Below are 27,243 nucleotides of genomic sequence, written 5' to 3'. Positions count from 1 at the left end.
TGTTGCGATTGTACCTGATATTACTTCAGCCATTAAAGAACAGGTAACTTTTGTGTTGTTTGATCCCCATCGATGAAGCCAAGTCCCACCCAGAGAGTGAGTATCAGGTCTAAACGGGTGCTTCGGTGCCACAAAGATGAAATGAAAAGGCTGGTGCTGGTCCGGAGTGGTGACAACGCAGCGACTGCTGGATCTGAAAAATGAAGTCAGCATCGAAGCATCTAAAACTGCCGTGGCTCTAAGGTCCACCCTAAAATATGCGAGACTGCGTTTAAATCAATTAAAGTGACTCCCGCTTAATATTCTCCATCGAATAACAAACATTTGTTGCTGCTCTAATGGCTCAGCCAGAAGTAGAAAAACAATCACCATCATTTCCTGTTTTTATGGAAAACATCTTTAATGTATTTCTCGGGTTATTCAGACTACACACAGATACAAATGCTCTATCCGAGCTACAGTCAGGGCCAGATATTTTAGGAACCAGAGGAGCGCATGTAGGAAAACACACTCCTTCACATGGTGGTGTGACACGGGGCTGACGTGAGGCCACGAGCGCCACAGTGAGTAAATTTAGTCCAAAAATCAACGCAGGTCGTGAATTCACAAAAGACTCGCCGTAGTTACAGACGGAAATCAATAACAGACGTGTGTCTGGACATCTTTATTCTTCCCGATGATCTTTTCCGTCTACTTGTAGAACTCGTGCTCCTGCTCATCCTTTTTGATGACCGTTTTGTAGGCTTTTTCAAAATCTTTGGCGAGGACGATGTACCTGTTCTCTCGCACTGCCAACATGCCGGCCTGAGACAAGACAAGAAGAAAAGTAATCAGTTTTATCTTATTAATGAAAGTAAATAAGGTTAAAACCATTATAAGTCTAATTTAAAGTTCCCAGAGTAAACACAACATCTCACACAGGTGGTTTTTGGCCATGTTTGGCGCTCGTTTTATGATCTTGTAGCTTTAAATTGAAATTGAGCCGACGCTTTTAGGAAGAGGTCGTCAACAAAAGGTCGCCGATTCAGTTCCCTTTAGGTGGCGTCAGGAAAAGCATCGGACGGAAAACTCTCCCAAATTTAAACACGTGGAGCGAACGGCTCAAAAAAGCTTCTACATTTAAAACTGGCTGATCGAAGTAACATTCAGCTCACAGCCGATCAAATTTTAAGACGTCTCCAAACTGTATTTAAGACATTATCACTAATAACTCATACTTAATGGATACATTATTTTAAAAAGTGTAAACAAGTAGGTGTAGCGCATAGCTCACCTCCTGGCAGATGGAGTTGATGTCAGCTCCAGAGATCTTGTCTGGTCGGGCCACATCTGTGTGTCAGTGAAGGCCGAATCAACAAAAACAGCATTCAATGAATCAGCAGCAGTGATGAGGTGTCTATGGAGGAGGTGCGATGTAAACAGTACGCAGGGAGCACATTTTCATCTCTAACACTTTACAATGCAAAGCAAGCCGTTGGTGTGTTTTATGCCAAACGCGAGTGTGGAAACCAGTTCGGCCCTGAATCCAAGTGAATAATGTGGAGGACAGACATGCAAAAGTAAACGCAGATGGAAGGACTCGCAGACTAAACACAACAAAACCTCCAGCCAAAGAAGTCAACAGCCCAGAGTCGGAAACGAAACCCAACAATGTAGAAACTCACAGTGAATCGTTTAAATGAGAAAACCTGAAGTGAGACAGTTACTACGTGCTGAGGTGAACGCTGCAGAGCGGGAACAAAATAAGCTCAAGGGCCAAAAGGATACAGTCCTCCAGGTCGACCTCCTCCGACAGGTTCATTTTACTGGTGATGGTGGAGAAAATGAGACGCTTCTGCCTGCGGTCGGGCAACGGGAACTCGATCTTCCTGTCCAGACGACCCGGGCGGAGCAGAGCCGGGTCCAGAGTGTCGGCTCTGTTGGTGGCCATGATCACCTGAAGACGGGGAAGAGGGGTTGACATGTTCTTAAAGCACATGATTGTAAACGTGACATGTGATGTGTTCACTTAATAAAGGCACAGATGATTATTCTTTAACTTGGACTGTCTCTCCACAGAGGTTTCCTTGAACTCTTAAGCTCTTCAAATGAAAAACAGAAAAAATAAAGAGAAAACCAACAGGTGGAGGTGATGGAGGACAGCAGGGAGTGACATCACTCTGCTGTAAACACCGTCGAGCTGCAGTGAGCCTGCGTCGTGTTGTCGGAAATCTTTGCTTTTTCATAGCATTTTCAACTATTTATAAAAAGATAACGTACAATGAGCTTTATTTATTACTAATCTCCCATTTATTTACAATGGTTATTATATGAAGTACCAGTTTGGAATACTTGGATCTCGCTTCTATAAATCCTCCACGATCTGCCATTACGGCCCTTTAGATCTAATTTACCGCTCCGACAGCTGCTGAACTTCTTGACACAGTAACTTTGAATTTTGGAAGAAAACACAGTCTTTGTATATTATTCTGTGCTGGGATGATGAAGAATGGGACTGGATACTGTGGTAGAATAAACTAATGTCAATGAACTAAAGGTTACTTAACTTTAGAGATGTGTGTTGTTTTTACTGGACGGGACAGGAGGAGGATTTACTCCAGGCTGTACGTCACGTAAAGTTCAGACTTTGGACAAGAACATCTGTGATATGTTAGGAATTCAGTCTCAGAATATTTATTCTGGGAAAACATCCAGAGTTAGAAGAAGATAAACATACTAAGAAAGTGGTCCAAACCAGCGTCACGACAGGCAGATTGATCCTCATTAAAGGCCTTAAACTCACTTTGGAAATATGGCAAAGAAATGATTCGGAAGAGTGGATAATCATTTCTTTGGAGGACTACTCTCGACTTGAGCTGCGTCCAAACAGGAAGCACCGTGGCGACTGAAGACCACATGATCTCAGTGAGATTTCCCCACATCGAGCGACTATAAAAAACAGAAAATAACCCGAGAAACTTTTCTCAGCTTTCAGGCGATCGCCTCAAGTGACTGCCAGTGAGAGCACAGCAAAGGCCGATTGACATGTAACCTGACAGTAAATATATTAGTGAGTTACCTAGGCAACCAGAGCCTGGAATTGTCTGCCTGCAATTGAACAGCAATCACCTTCAAAGCAAGCTTCAGACCACAAAGAGTAGACAGGATTTACCTACACTACATGAATCTGTTACATATGATAAATATGCTCACATAAATAAGCACAAATAAAAGCTGTTAATGATACAAATGAGAATAAATACGATACAGTGTTCCTGATTATTTCTGAGCGTGTGCATTTGTAACATTTTAACCATCAAGTTCCTGCACTTTTCTCACTGTAAGAACTATTTTGGCAGAGAAAAACAAATCTGCCCCAAAAACCTTTCTGGGTTATAGCATTCATCAGAACAGGAAGGAGTTCTTTGTACAAGTCTTAGCTGCACTCCATGTGTAAACAGCTCAAGGGCAAAATGTCCATTTAAGGTGCTGATGAATGACGCCGTGAGCCTCGGGGATGCTCTCTAAGCTGGATTGCAGCAGACGCAGTGATAACGATGCAGTGAATGAAATGCAGCTCGAGTCAGCACGCAGAGATGTGGTGCAGCCACAGGGGGAAACAGTTAAGAGGCTCGGCTCACCTTGACGTTGACATTCTGGTCGAATCCGTCCATCTGATTGAGCAGCTCGAGTAAGATTCTCTGCACTTCCCTGTCAGCTGCAGAGGAAACAAAGAGGTTAGACGGCCGAGTTCGTCACGCAGACAGTCGCGTGCAGGACAGGGGCTAAAAACAACATGTATAAAAGTCGGGCTGTTTCGTACCTCCGGTCTGTGCATCGAAACGCTTCGTTGCGATGGCGTCGATCTCGTCGATGAAGATGATGGCGGGGGCGTTTTCTTTTGCCAGCCGGAACACGTCCCTCACCATACGAGGACCTTCCCCCAAATACTTCTGAACAAACTCGGAGCCGACCACGCGGATGAACGCCGCTGCAGGCAGAGAGAAAATCGGTGAAACACAACTTATTATAAAAATCATATTAAAGCCTTTTAAAGTTAAATGTATTACAGGTGCACATCACGTCCTGCTGCACTTACCTGTAGTGTGGTGAGCCACGGCTTTGGCCAACATGGTCTTACCGCAGCCTGGAGGTCCGTACATAAGGACGCCCCTGGGAGGGTCAATGCCAATCTGAGGAAAGAGTCAGAAGGCTGAATATGACCGAGTGGTTCGTGATAAAAAAATAAGTCATGTAACATCCTTTGTTTACATTTGTTGCACAGTCATTGTTGACAAACATCTTCATGCATTTCTGCCACCTTCTGGCCGTAGCTGTGTACTACAGTCTACATGTATCCCCCAATGAGTCTTTTTTAAACTTTCATGGAGCTAAAATGTACAAAGTTAACATGTTTTATTCAACAGCGACTGAGATCATAAACCTATCAGGAAGGTTTTTACTGAGGTTCTCTCATACACATGTATACAATAATGGTCCTGCAGGTCATTATGAAGAATCAAGGTTAAGGTTTACACTGGCTTCACTTTCCAAACGCTGACACGACGTCCATATTTTATATACAGCCTGTGGCCAGAAGTCATGTGACTAGTTTGGAGCACGTCTAGGAAGCATAGACGACCACTGCGCTCAGTGTAAATCTCATTTTACCTTTTTAAAACTTTCTTTTTGAACCTTTGTGTTGCACTGCTAAGACCAGGTGTAGTTAACACTTGGCTTTAGTTACCGTTTGTGCGTCTGGCGTTTAGCAGTGTGGACCATGACGAGTGTGAAAATGTCACTTGAATATCTGACCTGTTTATAGAGCTCAAAGTGTGTGAGAGGCAGCTCCACAGCTTCTCTCACTTCCTGCTTCTGAATGTCCATACCACCAATGTCGGCATACATCACGTCAGGCTTTTGGTCTGGAAGCAGAAACACACACAAGTTAAACCAGCTCTGATGGTTAAAGTGAACGCGCCAGCTTCAGATATTTTTAATGAGACCCGAGTGCAGAAACAAAGAAAGCTCCGGCCCACTGTGATGAGTTTCCACGACAGGGCTTGAACATGTCAGAGCCTGAAGTCTTCGTACCTGACGTCAGCATCATGATGCTGCTGTCGGCCTCCGGGGGGAGCACGTCCACCAGAGCGTTGCTGTGCTTATGTAAGGCCACCGAGGCATTGGGCTTCAGCAGCTCTCTGTCGATGGTGCTCAGGATCCGCACATAGTAGTTCGACCCTGAAAGGTTGACAACGAGGAATGAGGAGGAGGAACAGGGCTCATTACACATTTAAGGCGTACACGGCACATGGCACATCTGAAAGCCGGAACATGATAAAGCCCGTATGCATCATCTGCAGCTTCATTCATTTATAATCTATGGGTTTAATTATTTATCACAGAGTCAGGTTAAAGGGCTTGCTGATAGATAGCAAAAACAATTATTACTGATTTCCAAGTGATGTAATATTCCATTTATGCTAATAGAGAACCCTTTCTTTTGGTTTAGTAGATCTATTAAAGTTTGCCTTTTTGCCCCCACAGTACCTGTAGTGGAACCAACAATAGCTGTGTTCTGGTCAACAGCTTCCAGGAACTGGCCAATGACGAGAGGGATGCTCTGTATCCTCTTCACCTCCTCCTGAGCGTGCAGGAACTCCTTCTTCAGATTCTTCTGCTCATCTTTGATGTACTCCTCCTGCACCTCCAGGAACTCGAGCTCCTGCTGCAGCTTCTGCAAAGACACAGCAAAAGCAGCGTGAGAGCCTGCTGGAGATGAAGGTCACAGGTCACAAGCTGCAGGTCACATCTGCAGCTTCCATGCCAAAGGCTGCTCAATGAAAACAGCCACAATAACTTCACCTGGATTATTTAACATGATGATTAGAAACAAAAATTTGAATTCAAACTAAGCAAAATGTGAGAGTGCTGAAGGACACAGTTAAGTCCTGAGCAGAGGGCGTTTTGACTGTAAACTTTGTCTTGCAGGGACCACCAGCCCACAGTAGCACAGGCTGTTTATCCTAACCACACACACACTACGTGGAATTCTGAGTAAAAAATTATTTACTTGATTCTATAAACATTTTTTGAAATTTGTTTGACAGCTCTGAAACCAACCTTTTTCCCCAGCTGAGAAACACTGAATGTTCCAAAGACAAAAGCAACCGTTATTAAAATGTTCACCCTGAACATCCTCTCAACACTTCAACTATTGGTACCGTTACTGAGGCCACGTCCACACATTGTACATGCTCGGCACTTTTCCTCGACATTTCAAAGAGCAGGAAAGTGATGGTGAAGGTTTTTCTGTTTTCTTTCTTTCTTTCAGCATCTCATAGTAATACTACTTGCTCATGTATACATATGTCACTGTAATGAAAATAAACACAGATGTGCCACTCACACCAGAGTGTGCGTGTAACAAGCTGAAATGACACCAGAGCGCAACAAGTGGCAACAGCCGTGACACCATTTCTGGCATGTTTGTGAGGGCGACAACAGCAAGACAATGTGGACACAGAAAGCTGCAGACTAGGGCGATATGCCCTAAAGTCCATATCACGGTATAATTTGAAGCATGTGCGGGAACGATATGTATTGCGATATATTCTTTTCTTCTGTATAACGTATTTCACACACTATAAGGCACACTTAAAATCCTTTAATTTTCTCAAAAATCGTCAGTTTGCCTTTTGTATGAATTGTGGTTGTGTTTACTCACCTCGAACCGATTTTATGTGCTACACGGTGCGCAGAAACTGTCCAAAAATTATACGACTTTGGTAAGCTATGAAGCCGCACTGCTTGATGGATTGTCGGAGCATTATGGCTGCCGTAGTCAGGAGCCTTGCGGAGTAATCTGGGTCCTAAACTCCATCAGCTTCAGGTCCCAAAGTCAAACGAACACAGCAGCATCACTGAGAGTTAAAAACTGTCTAAATTATTTCATCTGTAATAAAATCATCAGCGTTGCTGCTTTACCAGGTGTAACTATTACGTTTAACATCCATGCAAACAGAATTTATTAAATTCAACGGAGTTAGAAGTTAGCAGGAAGTTAGCTCGCTAGTTTCCACCTAAACATGATATAGCATGTTCTGACTGAGAGGTTTCTGAGAAAATTCAAACGTACAGCTCTGTTATCACTTCCAACATAAATGAAACTAAACAGCAGTGACGTTTGCAGGGTTTCTGAAGTTGGACTACCTGGTATATAATGTTGTGCTACGTGGTAGCTAGCGACACAGCTATGTTAGCATAACATTAGCACAGTGAAGCTGGAGGATGAACGCCAACTTTTTTTCCACTCGATAAAAGTTAACGTGAGGGATTCTGGTGGTCAGGGACAAATGCAATCGCATAGCAGGATGCTGTACATTTATTTGCCACTAAAAACACAAGGATGGCATCTCCATTAAACCTCTCATGACATGTCTAGATGACATTAAAGCTTGGTTGGCTCTAAACTTTTTAAATTTTAATGAAAAGAAAACAGAAGTGTTGGTGTTTGGACCCAGTGGTCCCTGTGAGTCCTCCTCTGTTGTTTTAGGATCCCTGGAAGTCTATTTTAAATCTGTTGTTACTGACCTTGGTTTTAAGTTGGACAGTGATTTTAAATTGGACAACCAAATCAGAGCAGTGGTGAAGTCCAGTTTTTATCATTTCAGGCGACTGGCAAGAGTAAAATCTTTTCTTTTGAGGCAGCACCTTGAAACAGTGATCCATGCTTTTATTTCTTCCCGCCTGGACGACTGTAACTCACTTTATGTGGGGGTCAGTGAGTCATTGCTCTCACGTCTGCAGCTGGTTCAAAATGCGGCTGCACGACTCCTAACAGGAACTCGAAAAAGAGAGCATATAACCCCCGTGCTGGCCTCTCTGCACTGGCTGCCTGTGTCTTTTAGAGTTAATTTTAAAATTCTTATGTTTTTAAATGCCTTCACAGTCTTGCCCCGCCTTACCTCTCTGAGCTTCTTCATCCCCACATACCCTGTCGGTCTCTCAGGTCAGCTGACCAGCTGCTCCTGGACGTACCGAGATCCAGGAGGAAGCTCAGAGGGGGCGGGGCCTTCTCTATTGTGGCTCCAAAATTATGGAATGATTTGCCCATGCATGTTAGAGAGGCCCCTTCACGGTCCACTTTTAAATCACGTCTTAAAACCCACTTTTATTCCTTGGCTTTTAACCTCAGTGAGACTCAGTTTCTCTTTTAATTGAAGTAGTTATTTAATTAATGATTTCACTCTTCTTTTATTTGTGTTTTATTTAGATCTCAGGTAATTTTATTTTACAGTTCCAATGTACAGCACTTTGTGCCAGCTGTGGTTGTTTTAAAGTGCTTTATAAATAAAGTTGATGATGATGATACATGGGCCAAACTTCAGCCTGGAGAACAACTGAGATAATCCATCCACAATACGAGGTTATTCGTTAATATAGTGCAACTACATGGGAACAGAGCAGCTGGAGAGAATTCAACATTAATGAATCAATGGTACGGAAGTGGAGGAAGCGCAGTTTTTGGCTTTCCCCATATTCCAAAAGTGCTTTGTCTCTTTGTTATTTGCCATAATTTGCAGATGACATTGTTTCCAGCTGCTGCAATGCTTTCGACCAAAACAGGCGCAGCTTGTTTTTTGAAGCCTAAAGGGTACATGCATCCACATTTCTGTCAAGTGGACCCAACAAAGTATAATCCTGGATCTATAATGCACCGCCCACTGTTTTCCAGGCGGTGAACTTCAAATAAGTACGGGTCTCTCACTTGGTCTGTTTTGAAGTCGCCATTAATTTGCTGTTTGCTACTGAAGCAGATCCACCGAGTCAGCTGCACTTCTTCTCCTGTGTCTTCCACCACATCCCAGCAGAAACCTGCTGATGCCCATTTGAGAAGAGCTTTGAAATCAGAAAAAGCCACTAATTTGGACCTAACTGCCTTCTACATGAACCTGTGTCCCCCACCTCTCACTTTCCCTTCCTAGCTCAGGAAGTAGAGCAGGTCACCTAATTGGGAGGTTAGTGGTTCTAATTCCCTAGTTGGGCAAAATAATGAACCCCAAGTTGTGAATGTGTGCATTAAAAGCACTCAGGTGTGTGAATGACGCAAGTTGTACAAAGATATATAAGAACCACTAATATAAGTGTCCTTTCACGAGAGGATTTTTCAGGACTCCTGTAGTCTTTTTACCAAAGTGGACCCATTTAAGTGTGTGTAAATCTGTGAAACGTAAACAGCAGATAATAAGACCTTATATCTGGTGTACAGGTCCTCCAGATCTTCTGGTTCTGGTGCCAGGAAGGAGAGTCCCGTCTGAGGTCTGGAGCTCAGTACCGCCGGCATGTCTTCCTGCGAAGGCGACAATAAAAACACAAACATGTGGAGTTATAAACAGCCCTCAGCATTCAGGGACAAAGCCAAAATCACAGAGACCCGCACAGCAGCTGCTTTACACAATCATCACAATCATTAGCTACTTTCACAGCTAGCTACCAATAACTGACTACTTTGCGGTGCTTAAAACACCGAGTTCCGCAATTAAACCATCATCTGACTAATTAATACACACATTTACTGAGTACGGGTTTACAAACTCCTCACATACTTAGAAAACAAATCATTTTCCTTGAGATCTGCGAACGTGATGCTAACATTAGCGGCTAACTGGATGACATAGCAGCGGCGCTGAGAATGAATCGGCAGGTTTGCGGTTCACCGTTTTAACGACCAGCAAAACAAACTGCGACACACACACGCTGACAGACACACTCTAACACGTGAGTTTACGAAAGCCCATCACACAGAATTCACTGTAAGAAAAGGAAAACCGGGGAAACCGATTCTTACCGGACTCTTCTCAACAGACACCAAATCCTCCATCTTCGAGTTTCTTCTTCCTCTACGGCTTCCGTAGTGCGGTCGGGAAATCACTGTAGAGGTGCGTTAGCGCCACCTGCTGAAGTGGAGTGTAAGCGTTCTTCTTCCTTCCTTTCTTTCTTTCTTTCTTTCTTTCTTTCTTTCTTTCTTTCTTTCTTTCTTTCTTTCTTTCTTTCTTTCTTTCTTACATTTGTACTGGCGGTTGGCAAACAATTGAAAGGTGCATTATCGCCACCAACTGGTATGGAGTAGGGTCTGGAACGACGCTCAAAAAAAAAAAAATCCTCAAATCCTTCCAAACAGGTTTCCCTCTTTTAAAAACTGAAATAAGGCCTGATAACTTTTACTTCCCGATTCCTTTCGCAACAAATCAACAAGATCCAGTTCGATTTTTAGGTTACTGAGATTTTGATTGTCTCCTCCTCCTCATATATATATATATATACATATATATATATATATATATATATATATATATATATATATATATATATATATATATATATATATATATATATATATATATATATATATATATATCCTCATATATATATATATATATATATATATATATATATATATATATCCTCATATATATATATATATATATATATATATATATATATATATATATATATATATGTATATATATATATATATATAAAAACACCCAGCACGCCCGGTTTATCCTTCAAGCTCGGGTCCTCTACCAGAGGCCTGGGAGCTTGAGGGTCCTGCGCAGTATCTTAGCTGTTCCCAGGACTGCGCTCTTCTGGACAGAGATCTCCGATGTTATTCCCGGGATCTGCTGGAGCCACTCGCCTAGCTTGGGAGTCACCGCACCTAGTGCTCCGATTACCACGGGGACCACCGTTACCTTCACCCTCCACATCCTCTCGAGCTCTTCTCTGAGCCCTTGGTATTTCTCCAGCTTCTCGTGTTCCTTCTTCCTGATATTGCTGTCATTCGGAACCACTACATCGATCACTACGGCCGTCTTCTTCTGTTTGTCTACCACCACTATGTCCGGTTGGTTAGCCACCACCATTTTGTCCGTCTGTATCTGGAAGTCCCACAGGATCTTAGCTCGGTCATTCTCCACCACCCTTGGGGGCATCTCCCATTTTGACCTCGGGACTTCCAGGTTATACTCGGCACAGATGTTCCTGTACACTATGCCGGCCATTTGGTTATGGCGTTCCATGTATGCCTTGCCTGCTAGCATCTTGCACCCTGCTGTTATGTGCTGGGTTGTCTCTGGGGCATATATATGTATGTATATATATATATATATATACACATACATACATACATATACATACACACACACACACACACATCACCAGGTATTGTAAATTCTTGATTGTGGCTCTTTTACTTATTAGGTTATCATTACTTTTTCACACAGGGCCAGGTAGGTTTGGATAACCTCTATTCCCATAATAAGTGGTTTATCATTTTAAAACTGCAGTTTTTACAGTCAGGTGATCTTTGTCTAATAATAAAAAATAAAAGCAACTTGCTAACTAAGCTAGCTAGTGTTAGCCAATAACACTGCAGTCCACCCTCCCGTCCAGGTCATAATGTTAGCAGTCACAATTATAAAGCTGTAGCTTTAAAACTGGGCTTCACAAACCAACAGCTAATCTAAAGTTGGCTTTGTCCATCTTTTATATACAGTCTATGAGGAGGTTTGCTCTGAGATCTGTAAGAACCAGTGAGAAACAGGCCAGTTTGAACTGGAGAAGCAGTATGGAAACACAGCTAACACATTTTTAACATTTTCTAAAGCCTGAGTACAAAGTTGGTGTTTTTTTACATGTCTTAACCACAGGTAGGTGTGCAGAGGCAGCCCGACACTGTCAGTGGCTAAAAATGTTGTTCAAGAGCGAGTGGTCTTCACACCTCTGCAAACGCACAGAGCTAGTTATGCATGTATAGTTTCCATCGAGGGTTCAACTTGTTGGCTAAATGTATGTATGTGGGAGAGATATGGAAAAGTACAGCTGTGACTCAGCGGTGCCTGTGTGAGGACTGAGATAGGTGAACCCCACGTGCCACACCGAGGCGAAACTCATTAGTGTTCATGTGCCAGAATGAACGGGCAGAGTTATTAGTTTTTGTAATCACCATTCTGACTTTTTGATTTAATTCAGCTTCAGATAGTTTCCAGAGTGTGTTTGTTCATTTTGTTCTTTTTAAATGTTTAGTTTGTATGTTTCAGTGTTTTAGTGTTAGTTTTAGTCTTGGGTATTGAGGCAGATTGAGGTATCCTCATCAGAAACTTTTGAACACCTGTTATTACCATTTTGTAAATTTGCAAATTTTGTAAATTAGTCAGACGTCCCACGTTTGAGTCTGAAACGCATACAGCTCAAGAGCTGTAGGCGTAGACAATAATATGACTGAATTTTTAGTCTTTTAGTAAAAATGCCTTGCTATGACTCTTGGGGTGTTTTTTTATACCTGCCTTGTTCATTCTGTTTAAATCAAGCTCTGACGTGAATACTGTCATTGTAATCGGGTGAGATGTTTTAGTGATGATGGTCTCGATCAAACTCCAATCAAACTCCAGAGCCGTTCATCTGTAGTAAGAGCATGATTTGACCAAACTACCAGCTGTTTGAGTTTGAGCTCAGTGCCTTCCTGTTGCCAGGTCTGCTTTGGAGGAAGCTGTTTGGGTTCGGTGCTTTTAACGTTCAACAATTCACTTCAGTTCTATTTATATAGCACCAAATCCCAACAACAGTTGCCTCAAGGTACTTTATATTGTAAAGATCCCACAATACTAAAAACAAAGAAATCCCCAGCAATCATGTGACCCTTTATGAGCAAGCGTTTGTTGACAGTGGGAAGGAAAAACTCCCTTTTAATAGGAAGAAACCTCCAGCAGAACCAGTTTCAGGAAGGGGGATTATCTGCTGCAACCAGTTGGAGTGAGGGGAGGAAGACAGAGCCAGAGATGAATAATACGTAATGGTCAACACCATTGAGTGTTTGATTGTACTTAGACATGCTGTAAATTAAAGTGTGTGTGTATGTCTGTGCACGTGTGTGTGTGTGTAACTGGGTGAACAAGACTTGCAGCAGAAAGCATTCTGAGTGCTCAGCTGAAGGGTGCTTTACAAACACCAGTCCTTTTACTATTTGATGTTAACAATAAGTTGAAGTGCAAAAAATTGCAAAAAACAAACAAAACAAAGACAGAACACAATGATACAGACACAACACTGCAATAGAAATGTGCAAAATCAACTTGGTGTATGAATGTGTGTCAGTCCAGTCACTGAGTGTCTGACAGTGAAGGCCTGAATGCTCCGGTACCTTTTGCTAGAAGGCAGCAGGATGGAGAGTGTGTGTGAGGGGTGTGTGGGGTCCTCCACAACGCTGGTGGCTTTGCGGATGCAGCGGGTGCGACACATATCATCCAAGATCAGCATGTTTCTCCAAGTCCAACAACTTTCTGGGCTGCCTGAAATGTGTAGCTGGATGTTCTGGATGTTCAGCATTGAGAGTGAAGAGCCGATCACACATCACTCCAGCTGTTCCAGGGAGTGTTTGCTCCTCCATCGTACCTCTGATACAGAAGGACTGCTTCATGACAGAAACAATGAAACGTCTGTAAATCGTTGAACAGTGTGGGAACATTTCTGAGAATCTGAAACAACAATGCAATGAAAGAAAATTAATAGAGAAGTAGAAAAAACAGTCTCTCTTTGTGTGTGCACTGCTAAGTACAAACATGCCGGGGACTTTTTTGTGCAAATCGTTGAGTAGAAATGTGCCAGAAACAGGAAACACAGAGAAACCATCAGCTTACAGTAAAAAAAAAACTCGCCTGGCTGTGACAACTGATACAAGATGCATCCTTGTGTACATCCTCTAATGGGAACGTCCTCCTCCTCCCTCTGTTTCATCACAGTACCAGTAAACACGAGAACCAAAAACACGAGTCCTGCAGGTGGGAGGAGTCACCAGAGGTGTGGACTCGAGTCACATGACTTGGACTCGAGTCAGACTCGAGTCATTAATTTTATGACTTTAGACTTGACTTGAAAAAATGTTCTAAGACTTGTGACTTGACTTGGACTTTTACACCAATGACTTGGGACTTGAATTGGACTTTTACTTGAAAAGACTTGATATTTTACCCCAAATATAAAATTTAACATGCATATTATATAGAGATTGAAAATGTGACGTCATTCACGGGTAGAACCGCAAAGGATTCTGGGAACTCGTGGCAAGCGGTACTAGCGCACGCAGGCTTTCAATTGAAATCAGTCACACAGCGATAAAAAGAAACACAAGAAGCCGTTGTATTATTAACTGCAATAGCCGGTCGCATGACAGCCACGGGAAGCTGACGGGTAAAGAGATCGGTTGTTATCGGATTATGTCGTTGAAGAGAAATTGTTCGAGCCATGTTTCCGAAGTAACAAAGACGCGACGGATGGCCTGGATTGCAGCCATTCAAAGATCAAATATAACGTCCCAGAACACTCCAGCTCACAGGTTACTCTGCTCCAAGCATTTACACGAAGGTCAGTGTTTTTTAGTAGTTAATACGTCATTTTCATAACATAATTAGTGATATAGGTTACAAGCAAGTCTGGCGCTGAACAGAAATTGTCGCGCTATGCTCCTTTATTTATTGTGCATAAATAGTAAATTGTCCTGACACAATATTGCGTTTCGCTTCTGTTATTATGGTACATTGACAAAAACATATACTTTTATTCACAGGATAAAACAGGTTTTTTGTATCACTAATTGTCCAGTACGATTACAGCATACAGTATTATTGTCACTGCTACATTTCTGTGATGGGTACCAGAAATTATTTCCACTACTAATTAATTACCGTTGAGCTCAAAGGTCCTATTAATAAACGGTTAACGAATGTGTATTTATGACGACGATTTGTGAGACTGGTAAACTTATGATACGTACGATGGTCTTTACTTTCTACACGGTGCATTTCAAGGTCCTGCACCCATCCGTCGGTAAACTGTACCTGGGCTTGTTGCAGTGACCTGAAGTTACTAAACTTCATGAGTGTATGCACTCACTCCAAGAACCGTATGATTATAAATATGCATATAAATATGCTAAGATGAGATAGCTGACTTCATCTAACTAGCAAATGTTGTCCAGGCTACGTTGGTGATACAGTTTTTTTTAATGTGTATGATATTTTTGTCATGCGATTTTAAAGCTGGTCCTACAACCGCATCCAAGAATAACATGCAGCTTATCTCAGAACTGTCGGTGAAAATTATTCTTGGAGCTAGGTTTAATTGAGCTGCATTTTAAAGAGGTGCAATTTCACAATTTGTGTATATTTTCTAAGTTCACTATTTTGTCATGTGTTGAGAAAAACACAGATTTAAAAATTACATGGTCTAATATTTACATTTAGCATAACTGCAACATGCTTTTTTTTTTTTTTTCTTTTTTAAAGACTCGAAAGGACTTGAAATTCAAAGTTTCAGACTTGTGACTTGACTCGGACTTTTACACCAGTGACTTGAGACTCGACTCTGACTTGCCTGACATTACTTGAGACTTGACTTGAGACTTGAGGATAAAGACTTGAGACTTACTTGAGACTTGAGGATAAAGACTTGAGACTTACTTGAGACTTGAGGATAAAGACTTGAGACTTACTTGAGACTTGCAAAACAATGACTTGGTCCCACCTCTGGGAGTCACAGCTCTGAGACACCAGGTACACTTTCCAACATTTTACTCTTTAAAACTGAACCTACAAACATATACAGTGGAGTCAGTCCCAAAGTGTGCAGCCAACAGGTGCAGACTGTCAGTGGATCTGCTCCTGTGCATCAGACTGACCCTTTACACCAACATGGCTGAGACATTCTAACAACACTCAGAGGAAAAGTGAAGTTTGACGTTGTAAAATTTTCATGACACCAAATAAACGTGTAAAAGGCTGAAAAAGGCTGATCGTGAAACTCACTGGACCCTGATGAGAGATGATTTCATCAACATGTTGGGCAGCAACCTCCTGCTGCAAAACTCGTTTTGCTTTGTTTTGTACCCCACACAGATTCGTTATGCTGGGAGGAAGTGACCCCCCCCACACACACACACCCCCCACCCTGGAGTATTTAATCTGCGCGCTCTCGCAGTAGGAAATCTTTATCCTGTGGTTTCAGTCAGGAAACATGTCAAGCGCTGTTTCGTGTGAGCGCCATCGTAGCTTGAATTTGTCAAAGTGGGGGAGGACATCATGGATTATTCTCTGCTTTGTGGTCTCAGGTACATGTTTGTTTTATTTTGTTAAATTTTGTGTTATTTTTGTGATGAGGATCTTGAACCGTCTCTTGAAATATTCATAAACGTATTTCTGATTTGGTTTCTGGCAATGTGACATTTCAGTTGCTTCTGTGTTGTTATTAATTTAAGAAGCTGCGAGCATTTCAGTGTTAAACCTCAAAGATACTGGCAGAAATGTGACCCTTCACAATAAAAGTCTGTCCTGAATGGAGACATCTTAGCTCGTCATGAATAAAGAGAATAATTTGGATCATGGACTCTAACATCTAGAGTCTGGCATATGTTTTTTATGATCTTTCCCTCTGCAGTGAGGGGCAGAACTAATTTTCAGCCAAACTGAAAGTTAACCCATTTTTTCTAACTTTATTTATTATTCACAGAAAAAGCTTGTAGTGAATGAATCTATGTGACTTCTTAGCTTGCTCTTTTTTTGATTTAGAGCTCATTCTCTGAATCTTTCTCTGCATTCGTTTCAGAATGGAACTCTTTAAAAAAATATATTTTTAAGGAGCTGCAAAGATTTTACCTTAGTTGACCCATTTCCTCTCTGAAGATGTCGATGACTAGCTACAAGGTAACACAAAGTACTGAGGTTACCTCTTCCTGTGGTTTAAACAGACAGATGTAAAATCTCTGCAGGTGCCAACCAGCTGAAACATGTAATAGTTTCTCGGGAACTGATAAAGTAAACCTTAACAACAACAATTCACAAATTAAAATGCAATCATGCTGGAATCGTTTAGTTTTGTTGGTACAGACATGGTGCTTATCATCAATGAGTGGCTGAAGCCTGTATGACCACAGTCTCAAAACCTTAACAAATGTGTGGACAGTTCTAAACTGTTACATGTTCAATGTTAAAGGTAACTGTAACATAAATGCTGTGTCAGATACTGAATTGCCTCCTAAAACAATCAGAATCCCAGCTGTTAGCAAACATGCAGGGATACACTCATTCATTCTGTCTAAGCTAACAGCTAATGTTAAAAGACAAACTCAAAAGTTGTCATTTTAAGCCACATAAACACGTCAGCTTTTATCTATTATATTTACCTGTATGTAAAAAAGGAAGTGCCGCTGGGATCAAATCTCTTTGACCAGCAAAGGTAGCAGCAAGCTTAAAGACAAGATACTAGAGACTGTTAAATTCAATGATAGATATAAGCTCCAGATCAGATCCTTCTGCAAAGTACATTACATTAAAAAATATGAAATTCAATTCAAATTTATTTACACAGCGCCAAATCACAACAACAGTCGCCTCAATGTGCTTTATATTGTACAGTAGAGCCTACAATAATACATACAGAGAAAAACCCAACGAGCAAGCACTTTGGCGACAGTGGGAAGGAAAAAACCTCCGGCAGAGCCAGGCTCAGGGAGGGGCGGGGCCATCTGCTGCCAGTGTGCTGACCTAGCAGCAGTCCCGAACATAACGATTTCCAAACAGCCAGAAATGTTAAAAAGCAACTGTTTGGGGGAGTGTAGCTGAGACTGTTTCACAGGTACACATGTGCCGCACTGTTTCTTGTGAGCAGTCTGTGATGATAATCCACCCGATTCATGAAAAATGAAGAGACTTTTAATTAAAGACAGAAAGGCATGAACACTGAATGACGAGATAAACCACCATAACATATCACAGGGTTAAAAGAAACAAGTTCAAGAAAAGCTTGTCATCCATCCATATTCTCAAGTTCTTGTATACTTGTACACCCTTTGGTATCAGATGTAAAACTGCTAAGTCAGCACAGTGCTGTAGATGAGATTTCAAGTACACCATAAATGTTTTCGCTTTGTGAGCGTTTACGTTTGTGAGTGATATTCAGTCTGAAGCTCTGCCCGCAGCACAGAGGGAGCGCGTGCATAAATATCAGTATCATCAGCATAGAGGTGTGTTTCTGCTTCGGTGTGTTTTTCGGAAAAACACAGCTTGCTCAGATCAGATGAGATTAGAAAGTTTCACTTGTGCAGCTGTGATGGGAATTACACACATTCAGCATTTCAGTGAACTTCCTGACTGACTGCCAGCAGTTTAAATTCTAATGAGCTACAAATCTGTTAAAAGACTCATTGAAAGACCAAGCACTGGTCTCTCATAGAGAGCAAAGACACAAATGCAATGTAAGGAAAAAACGGAGCTTGGTGTTTATATCAAAGCACAACCAGTAGGACGCTGAGAACCACGAGAAATATGCATCATTATCTTTGTTTAGATTGTGAGGCAAACGCAGCCCAGCCCTAACACAAGAGTGTTGGTGCATATTAAGAGGTTAACCACTCCTATAACTGTAAGAGGATGAAAGCTAATGTTTCTCACTGAAACATTTAGCAAGAAGAGTTGTTGTTCCAAACTGCTTTTGATGCCGGTCCCAGACTTAAACTTCAGTTATGCACAAAGACATAAAGGAGAGTGCTGTACCAGCATCACGGTCTCTTCAGTTAGAATATGAAAAGTAACTTGTTGTTTATGTTTATGCTGATTGGTTGTTTTTGTCACTTTCAACAGTTTTTGCGCTTGAATTTGGCTGTTGGGAAATGTTGGTGTACACTGTACATATTTTTGGGGGAAGTGAAAATAGAAGCAAGTAACGATGCAGATCCACTAAAAATAACGTCTTCCCAAAGTTCTTCTTTCAGGGATTTTTAAAGAAAATTCCTCTGTGTCACTTCTTGTTTAAGTTCTTGAAGCGTGACCAGCAGGCGACCCTCACGACTGTTCTGGTTTCTACTTTACCTTCATTCATCTGCAGGAAAACTTTTATGCAATGTCACCTCTTCTTCTCACCATCAATACAGACTAAATGTTTATATCAGTAAAGAATTTTAAAGATAAAACAGCCTCCTCTGTTCTCATTACATACATGATGTCATTTGGAATGAGTCTGCCTGTCATGTGTTTGTACTGTATTTAATAATTTGCAGGTATCAGCGTTGTCTTTTGTCCTGTATCTCTACTCTCACTCAACCAGTTGCAGCCAGAAGTTTCTTCCTGTTAAAAGGAAGTTTTTCCTTCCTGCGGTCACCAAGTGCTTGTTTATAGGGGGTTGTTGCTGATATTTAGTTCTAATTACATACAATATAAAACACGTCGAGGTAACTGTTGTTGTGATTTGGAGTTAATGGATGAAACTGAAAGTTCCACTAAGAAGGTTGCTGTTGTTAAAGGATGTGTTTTAAACCAAACCATAATGTTTCCTGCGACCTGGATTTGCTTCTAGGATTTTCCGTGTTTCTGTTTTGGATTCCTTCATGTCTTGCTTCAGTCATCTCCTCTTGTCTTTGATGCGTTAGTATTCTTGTCGATCTAACTTCTCCTTATTTTCTGTTTTACTTTGAAATTTGTTCATATTTTCATGCCTTGCATTAGTTTTCCTTGTGTTTCTGATTTTCTTGATTAGTTTCACCTGCCTTTCTCTCCTGTGTCTAACACCTCCTCCAATCTTTCCTGCATGGTCAACACGTCTTCTATGCTCCTCAGTTGTGCTCCTCATGCCTGCTTGGATTTGATCTTTTGGACTTTGCTAGTGTTTTGTCTTCTGCATCAGCCTCAATAAAAGGGCAGCTACTCCTCCTTGTGCATTTGGGTCCCTGAAACAACAGTGGCCCTCGAGTGGCTCACTAAACAGAAACTTAAAATGTGGAAAAACCCAGTACTGTAAGTTTTGTCCCTGACTCCGTTTAAAGCTGACCCTTCCTTATTATAACCTTTGCATCCAGTAACTGCAGAGAAACAGTTTTAAAACATTCCCTCATGAGTCACATACTTACTGTAAAGCCTGTGAATTTCAGCCGCACTAGTTTATCAGACACGGAGGTATGAAACTTGGGTAGAAGGCTGCACTCCAGCTTTCCCATGACCACAAGACAGAAGTGGTTCTTCATATGAAGCTACACATTGGTTGGTAAAATAGCCCAGTGATGACCACAGCCACAAATAATAAAACAGTGTGGTCTTTGGTTTGTGTGTCTGTGCTGCTGTCAGTGTATTCACAACCAATCACAGGTTTAAAGAGGAAGAGGGCATTTCTGTGTCACACTGCTCTTGGACATGACATCACAACTTCCTGTTTTTTAAAGCATGTTGTAAACACTGTTTTTAACGGTGCTATATCAATAAAGTTGTTTTTGACAGTTCATGTTTACTGGCTGTCTTTCAGGTGCTTTCTCTTTGGTCACTGTTCACCAGCCTGCTGTGCTCTCTGCAGCTCTGGGTCAGGATATCATCATGCCCTGTGAGCTCTGGCTGCAAGATGAGAAGCTCCTGTCCCAGCCCATCCTCTACTGGTGGAAATTAAATGAGATGGCTGCTGATTTCATACGGTTGATCCCCTCACAGACCCCGAACAATAGCCGTGCAACCCTTCTGGACAATAACGGGATGTCAACAAACAAGTCAATGATTCTGAAAAGTGTGCAGTGGGCTGACAGCGGGAAGTACCGGTGCAAGCTCTCGCTTCACACAGAGAGGAATGGAAATTTTAGGCAGAAGGGGGACACAACTTCCCTTGTGGTTTACGGTAAATACAAGGCAGAAGATTTGTTGTTTTTTTGTTTATTGCTTCACATGGGCGACCAAACGTAGTCACATTTCACAGTATTCACATCTACTGACTCTTGTTCTGCAGAGTTTGGCTGACAGAGAGGAGGTTTAAGGTTAAAGGTCAGGGGTTAGATTACATTAGACCGTGTCAGGAGGACAGAACAGCCCTCTGTGGCACGTGCACGTGAACAGTTTCCTCTGCAGACCTACAGAGCAGTCTGCAGAAAAGCTGTGAAATATTTGCTCTGAGTATGAAGGTAAAAAACACAGAAAGAAAAACAACGAGGGAAAGGCGACCTGTGTAAAAAGATTCACATGAAAGAGGAATTAAACTAGAGCTGACATCCTGTTTGATATTCTGTTTGAAAAAGAACTTTTAATTAGTGAATACATTTATTATTTATGTTAAATACTTCTGGTTCCAGTGATTAAACCCGAACTTCTGAAAGAATTTTATAAAAATATGTGTCTATGACCGTGCTGTACGTGTGTCTCTTGTTTCAGGCGCCACAGTCTTTAATGTCACCAAACACGCTCCCTGCATGCTAGGCTGTGAGGTCAGCGTGACGCGGGATGCTGGATTTTCTTTGCACATTTTTCACAACGGCCGTCGACTCCAAAATGTTACCTCAGCTCCAGGAGACGCCGACGCCGCTCTGCCGTACGTCACTCTCTCTGAGACCGTACCTCTGTGGTCGCGTGGGAAATACGAGTGCCAGCTGCACCTGAGGGATGACGTGATTACAAAGAGCATCTTCCACAGCAACCTGTCTGGTAATCAATTCAATTCAATTTTATTTATACAGCACCAAATCACAACACTGCTGCTAACGGCCATCTGCTGCAACCAGCTGGGGTGAGAGAAGGAAGACAGGACAAAAGACATGCTGTGGAAGAGAGACAGAGATTAATGACAAGAGTGATTCAGTGCAGAGAGGTCTGTGAACACATAGTGATTGAGAAGGGTGACTGAAACTCTTCAAATAAGCCTCTGCAGATGATCTGTTAGCTGTTTGACAACTACTCTTTCAAGGATGTTTGATATGAAAGGAAGGTTGGAGATTGGCCTATAATTAGCTAAGACTGCTGGGTCTAGAGATGCTTTTTGAGTAAAGGTTTAACTACAGCCAGCTTGAAGGCCTTCTGGTACATAGCTGATCATTAGAGATAGGTTGATCATATTTAAGATCGAAGCATTAATTAATGGCAGGACTTCTTTGAGCAGTTTTGTAGGAATGGGGTCTAAAAGACACGTTGATGGTTTGGAGGAAGTAATTATTGAAGTTAACTCAGAAAGATCACTTGGAGAAAAAGAGTCTAAGGGCATTGAAGATGATAACAGTGGGTGAGTTATATTCTTAAACTTAGTTACAGCGCTTTGAGAAAGACATCTACTTTGATAAAGTCTACTCTCCACTGCTGTGTAATCAATTATTGTAAATGTAAATGTTATCAGGAAATGATCAGACAGGAGAGGGTTTTCAGGAAACACTGTTAAATGTTCAGTTTCTATGCCATATGTTAAAACAAGATCTAGAGTGTGATTAAAGTGGTGGGTGGGTTCTTTTACATTTTGAGAGAAGCCAATTGAGTCTAATAACAGATTAAATGCCACGTTGAGGCTGTCATTTTTAGCATCTACATGGATGTTAAAATCACCCACAATAATTATTTTATCTGAGCTCAGAACTAAATTAGATATAAAGTCTGAGAAATCAGACAGAAACTCTGTGTAAGGCCCAGGTGGACGACAGATGATAACAAGTAAGACTGGTTTCTGAGTTTCACAGCTGGGGTGGACGAGGCGAAGCATCAGGCTTTCAAATGAATTAAAAGTCTGTCTGGGTCTTTCATTAATTAATAGGCTGGTGTGAAAAATTGCTGCCTCACCTCCCCCTCGGCCTGTGCTTCGAGATTTCTGGTAGTTAGAATGACTCGGGGGTGTTGATTCATTTAAACTAACATAATCATCCTGCTGCAACCAGGTTTCTGTAAGGCAGAGTAAATCGATTTATTGATCAATTATTAAGTCATGTACTAACAGAGACTTGGAGGAGAGAGACCTAATATTTAATAATCCACATTTCACTGTTTTACTCTTTGGTTCAGATGTGGATACTGTATTGTTCTTTCTTTGTAATTGTTTATGTTTAAGTTGTTTGTTGCTGGTTTTTAGTTTGTTTTTTGTCTTTTTGGAAGCTGACACAGTCTCTATGGAGATGGGTTTTTGAGAGGGTAGCAGGAGGAGAGAAGCTGCAGAGAGGCGTGTAAGACTGCAACTCTGCTTCCTGGTCCCAACTCTGGATAGTCATATTTTGGGGGGTTTAATAAATTTGTCCATATTTCTAGAAATGAGAGCTTTTAGTGACCTCCGATTGAGTCAATCATCAGATTAATCATCGTCCTCCTGAGAGGAATCAATGACACTGCAGATTTTGAACAGTAAAAATTAAGCTTTACAGAAATTTTTTTAACAGGAAATAAGAAAAATCCTGAATTTCTGTGTGAGATTTTCTTTGCACGACTCTGTTCGCTTATGCTTCTTTAAAAGATGAGCTAAAATGTTTTTTAGGGGCACAGCAGCTGTGTGTCTGAAATCTGGACTTTATACTTTCTACAGTTTATTAAAGTTTTTGGTATTTCTTACTTTAATTTAAATTGTGAATTTAGTGATATATCATGTTATATTGTTGTAGTTAAGATGACTTCGTTGAATGAACATGAGCTAATAATTCCTTAATGATGTGATTGTCGTGCTTTTTCCGACGGCACAGCAGGTCGTCTGCTTTTATTTTATTTTGGTGTAGCTTTTCTTATAAATTTGACATTTTTTCTCATATAGTCACAAGTTTTCTTTTCATAAACTGGCCATTAAATCTTTGTAGATTTACTAAATGTTTTTCAGAAACTATTACTTTTACCTTATGGTAAATTTAGCAAGTTTTTGAACCCCTTTGCTCAACCTCTTCAGTGGTTATGTAAGTAAAGTGTCTAAAGACTAGGAAAGAAGTAACTACAGGTATGTTTTAGCATGCTTACCTAAACGACTAGCCTGACTGACTCACTTCGCCATCTTGTGGTACAACGTTGATATTACACAAAAGTACAGCCTGGCTCTCTAACAACTTCAGGCGCTGTCTCTTCAACACAGTACAGATTTTTTTGGACATAAAGTCCATGAAAGGTCTTTCTTTCTTTCTCCCTATGTTGACGTTCACTCTGAGGGGTTTAAACCGATTTCATGTACAATGTGTATCTTTGAAGAGGAAACCTGTTTAATCGTGAAAGGTTTTTTTCTCATTGGTTTCAGAAGTTGGAGAAGGTGATAAAAATGAGTCCACTACATGTTCATCAGTGCGTCATGGTGAGTTTGTCATTTAAGCTTCTAGAAATATGCTCTTACTGGAAAAAGGACTCCAACACTGCACTCGTGTGTTATTGATAATGGGATCAAACTTCACACAAAGGGTTTTGTGCGTTTTGATTTCAGGCGTGTACCCAGAGCCGTGGTTCTTGTACGTGGCCCTCCTCCTGGTGCCTGTCACCGTCCTCATAGGCCTGTTGAGCGCCATGCTGATGTGCAGATGACTTTATCAGCATCTGGCTGGAATGGAGAGGCGGAGATGCAGCTGTGGAGATCCAGTCTGCCCGGAAATAATCAGAAATATTTAGTAAAGGTTTATCAGTGATAAAAGGCTGCAAATATTTATCAGTTTCCTCATCACTCAACTTTTAGAAACACATCAAGGTAACAAAAGACATTAAAGTGGTAACTATCGAGGGAACGAACTACAAAAACAAACAAAAAACGCTGCAAAATTTAACTGAAATGTTCACCACCAGGGGGCTCCACCCTGTTTTTTTCCCCTTTGCCAAGCCGCCATTGTAAATGAGGGTTTACTGTTAAAGAGCTGCCTTTAAGTAAAGGTTCAACTAACTCACCACACTATTCTTTCACAAAAACTGATATTACAGTACATCAGTAAGTAAAACTGACTCATGTCAAACGTTTCACAGATAAAAATCTCAAAGTGCTTCACAATAAAACACCAGAAATAAAAGTATTAGATGTCAAAGTCAGCCAGGACAGCCCAGCCATGTTTTTACCTCGAGATAATATCTGTTTGAGACACTATGCTGACATAGAGACACAGCGGCTACTTCGTTAAATTCTACTAACAGCTTCAGTTCATTATAAACGCAGAGTTTTTACAATAAGCACCTTAAAGCGCACGTTTCTGTTTCTTAGACGCTCCTGGTTTGTATTAGCATGTTGTACCTTAAAAGCTTAACCAGGGACAACATCTACCTATCAGCTATGGCTCTAACTCCTACATACATGGGATCTTTATTAATGTAATAATGTTTACATGCATTACTAATGGAATGAATTATTAATCTAACTATAATATGTGAATAAACCGTGATTCTTACAGGTCTTTGTTTGTCTTTTGTGCATTTTATTTTGAAAGGTTTTGCTGTTGTGGATCTTTGTGAAACTTTGTTCTGGTTCCTCTTTCATCAGAAATGTGTTTTGTTTTGTTAGCTGTCACTTCCTGGCTCCTCAGAGGTATAAAACCATCGTTACGATTACACTCAGAGTTTTTTCTTTATGAACTGAAACATTTCTTGTAATTTTAACATCTCAGATGATGTTAGTCATTCATACGTTGCTGCGTAGTCTGGATTACCAAAAACCAGCATCTCGAGTTTCATCTCCACTGAAATCTCAGTTGCCCCAACAGGGATTTATTACTGAAGCATTAAAAGGACATAACACAGTGTTGATAAAGTTGCACAGAGAGGTAAAATGACAGCTTAATATTATTTTGAGGACTTTCAAAAAAGAAGAGAAACCCTGCAGCGTGTTGAAAGGATGCTTCAGCCTAGAAACCGTTAAAAATACTGTTATGAATACATTTTATTGTAACTGAATCTCTAACATTAATATTAAAACCACGTCTGAGCTGTTAAACACCTCAGTGAAGCTGTGACAGCCGGCTAAACGGTCCCACCAACGGTCGTTTCAACAACGCGCAGCTTGGATTGATTTTTCTCAGCGGCCGTCATTGTGTGTGTGTGTGTGTGTGTGTGTGCATGTTATTATGCACCATTAAAGGCTAAAATGGGGACTTGTGGTTAATAAAAGCAGCTGTGAAACCTCACTGCTGCCACCTAAAATGACAGATTGAGAAGTTAGCCGTAAAAATGTGAGTGAGCTGGAAACTTTCCGTGTGGTTGTCACTTCTGAGCTATGAATGACAAACAAGGACCTCGCCTGCTGTTCGCTTCAACATTTGGAGACTTATGATGACTAAATATTTCCTTTCTGTGCCCATTCAGTCACACGAGTCAGCCTCTTTCTGTTTGATTTTATTTTTTTCTTTGAATTTATGAATCTTACAGTCTTGCGTTTCCCTGCAGGCATGTTCTTAGCTGACACTCTGTCTGGTCGTCTGCTGCTGTGACCCTTTTATGTTCCCCTAAAAGGTCAAGGGGACGTGGGGAAAGTAACAAGTAGTGTCCGGGTTGAAAAAAGGAGACATGAAGGCAAAGTAGTTTAATTAAAGGTTTTTATGAAGATTTTTATTACTAATAAACTGAAAGTGATGGACAAACCGCTGTCTCCTATAAAAAAGAGGAAAAATAAGAAAATCAACGAGTTGGTCATGAAACAGAAAAGGAGGTTAAAAAACGTTAAATCAATGTTACGTCCCCTGGCTAGTCTAGGGGGTTGAAGGGACGAACATAAATGTGGATAGAGAAGGAGGAGCCAAGATGGTAATTTTAGAAGGTTTATTTAATACTGGTGATGGGATTTGGGTTCAGACTGAGGTGCAACGTCAGGGAGAGCCAAGGCCAACATAACAAACAAAACATCCCTGACGTAAAAATAAAAGAAACTTACCTAACTCCAAAGAAACAAAATATACAACCTATAACCATAACCTACCTAACAACACATAAACAGGAGAAAACAGGGTGTCAAAACAAAAGGCAGCTCTCCCCTACAAGCAGTCTGAACATGAAGAAAACAACAACGCTCATACAAGATACAAAGGCCTGCACAAGTATGCCAACCAAAATGGCCAGAGGGCCCAGAAGCACAGCTCCACAGGCCTTAAATAGTGCTCTGCTGATTACCAATTAGCCAGACTCTGCGCAGCATCCAATCAGGACAGAGGAGGTGGAGCCTGGACAAAACAAAGGGTTAATAGGGAGAAGAGACGTCCTCCTGGGGGATGTAACACACACGCTCACCTCTCCACAGACCAGCAGAAAGAAGCCGCCACACACAGCACAGCTGGCACTACAGCTCTTCTTTCGCTGGCCTGAAGTACTCTCTGGGTATTTGCTGAGTACAGCCAGCTGTCCCAGAAAAGGTGACCCTCAAGGCTAGTGATGGGCAGATGAAGCCCCATGAAGCACTGAAGCTTTTCATCCAATTGGTTCACCCCAACGCGAAGCTTCATGAAGCTTCATTTGCTCTAGCAGGACACCTACTGGACGTAAAAATAATAGCTGGCATGAATTTGAA

The 27,243-nt window shown here is 41.3% G+C and overlaps 2 protein-coding genes across 5 annotated transcripts; one reads left to right on the top strand and one right to left on the bottom strand.

Moving 5' to 3' along the window:
* Positions 1-374: 374 nt before the first annotated feature.
* LOC143421157 (26S proteasome regulatory subunit 6B) lies at positions 375-9,985 on the bottom strand. 2 transcript variants are annotated; one of them, XM_076890310.1, is made up of 11 exons: positions 9,830-9,985; positions 9,233-9,331; positions 5,530-5,716; positions 5,074-5,220; positions 4,795-4,904; positions 4,079-4,172; positions 3,803-3,970; positions 3,621-3,697; positions 1,768-1,936; positions 1,274-1,329; positions 375-804 (listed from the first exon to the last, which is right to left on the bottom strand). In XM_076890310.1, the coding sequence occupies exons 1-11, from the start codon at positions 9,860-9,862 to the stop codon at positions 691-693; spliced, it is 1,254 nt and encodes a 417-aa protein (XP_076746425.1). In that variant the 5' UTR covers positions 9,863-9,985; the 3' UTR covers positions 375-690. The 2 variants fall into 2 exon arrangements, with proteins under 2 accessions (XP_076746425.1, XP_076746426.1); XM_076890311.1 differs by lacking the exon at positions 9,830-9,985 and adding an exon at positions 9,588-9,609.
* Positions 9,986-14,234: 4,249 nt separating this feature from the next.
* On the top strand, positions 14,235-25,144 carry LOC101483277 (uncharacterized). 3 transcript variants are annotated; one of them, XM_076890309.1, is made up of 5 exons: positions 14,235-14,374; positions 20,323-20,682; positions 21,210-21,479; positions 24,016-24,069; positions 24,196-25,144. In XM_076890309.1, exons 2-5 carry the CDS (start codon positions 20,391-20,393, stop codon positions 24,291-24,293), a joined length of 714 nt encoding a protein of 237 aa, XP_076746424.1. In that variant the 5' UTR covers positions 14,235-14,374; positions 20,323-20,390; the 3' UTR covers positions 24,294-25,144. The 3 variants fall into 3 exon arrangements, with proteins under 3 accessions (XP_076746424.1, XP_004571158.2, XP_004571157.2); XM_004571101.2 differs by lacking the exon at positions 14,235-14,374 and adding an exon at positions 16,047-16,144 and having other exon boundaries at positions 24,019-24,069; XM_004571100.2 differs by lacking the exon at positions 14,235-14,374 and adding an exon at positions 16,047-16,144.
* The last annotated feature ends 2,099 nt before the right edge of the window (positions 25,145-27,243 follow it).

The sequence above is a fragment of the Maylandia zebra genome, linkage group LG11, assembly GCF_041146795.1.
Source record: "Maylandia zebra isolate NMK-2024a linkage group LG11, Mzebra_GT3a, whole genome shotgun sequence".
NCBI classification, from domain to species: Eukaryota; Metazoa; Chordata; class Actinopteri; order Cichliformes; family Cichlidae; genus Maylandia; species Maylandia zebra.
Note: the sequence above shows the minus strand (reverse complement) of the source record. Positions and strands in the feature narration are given on the sequence as shown.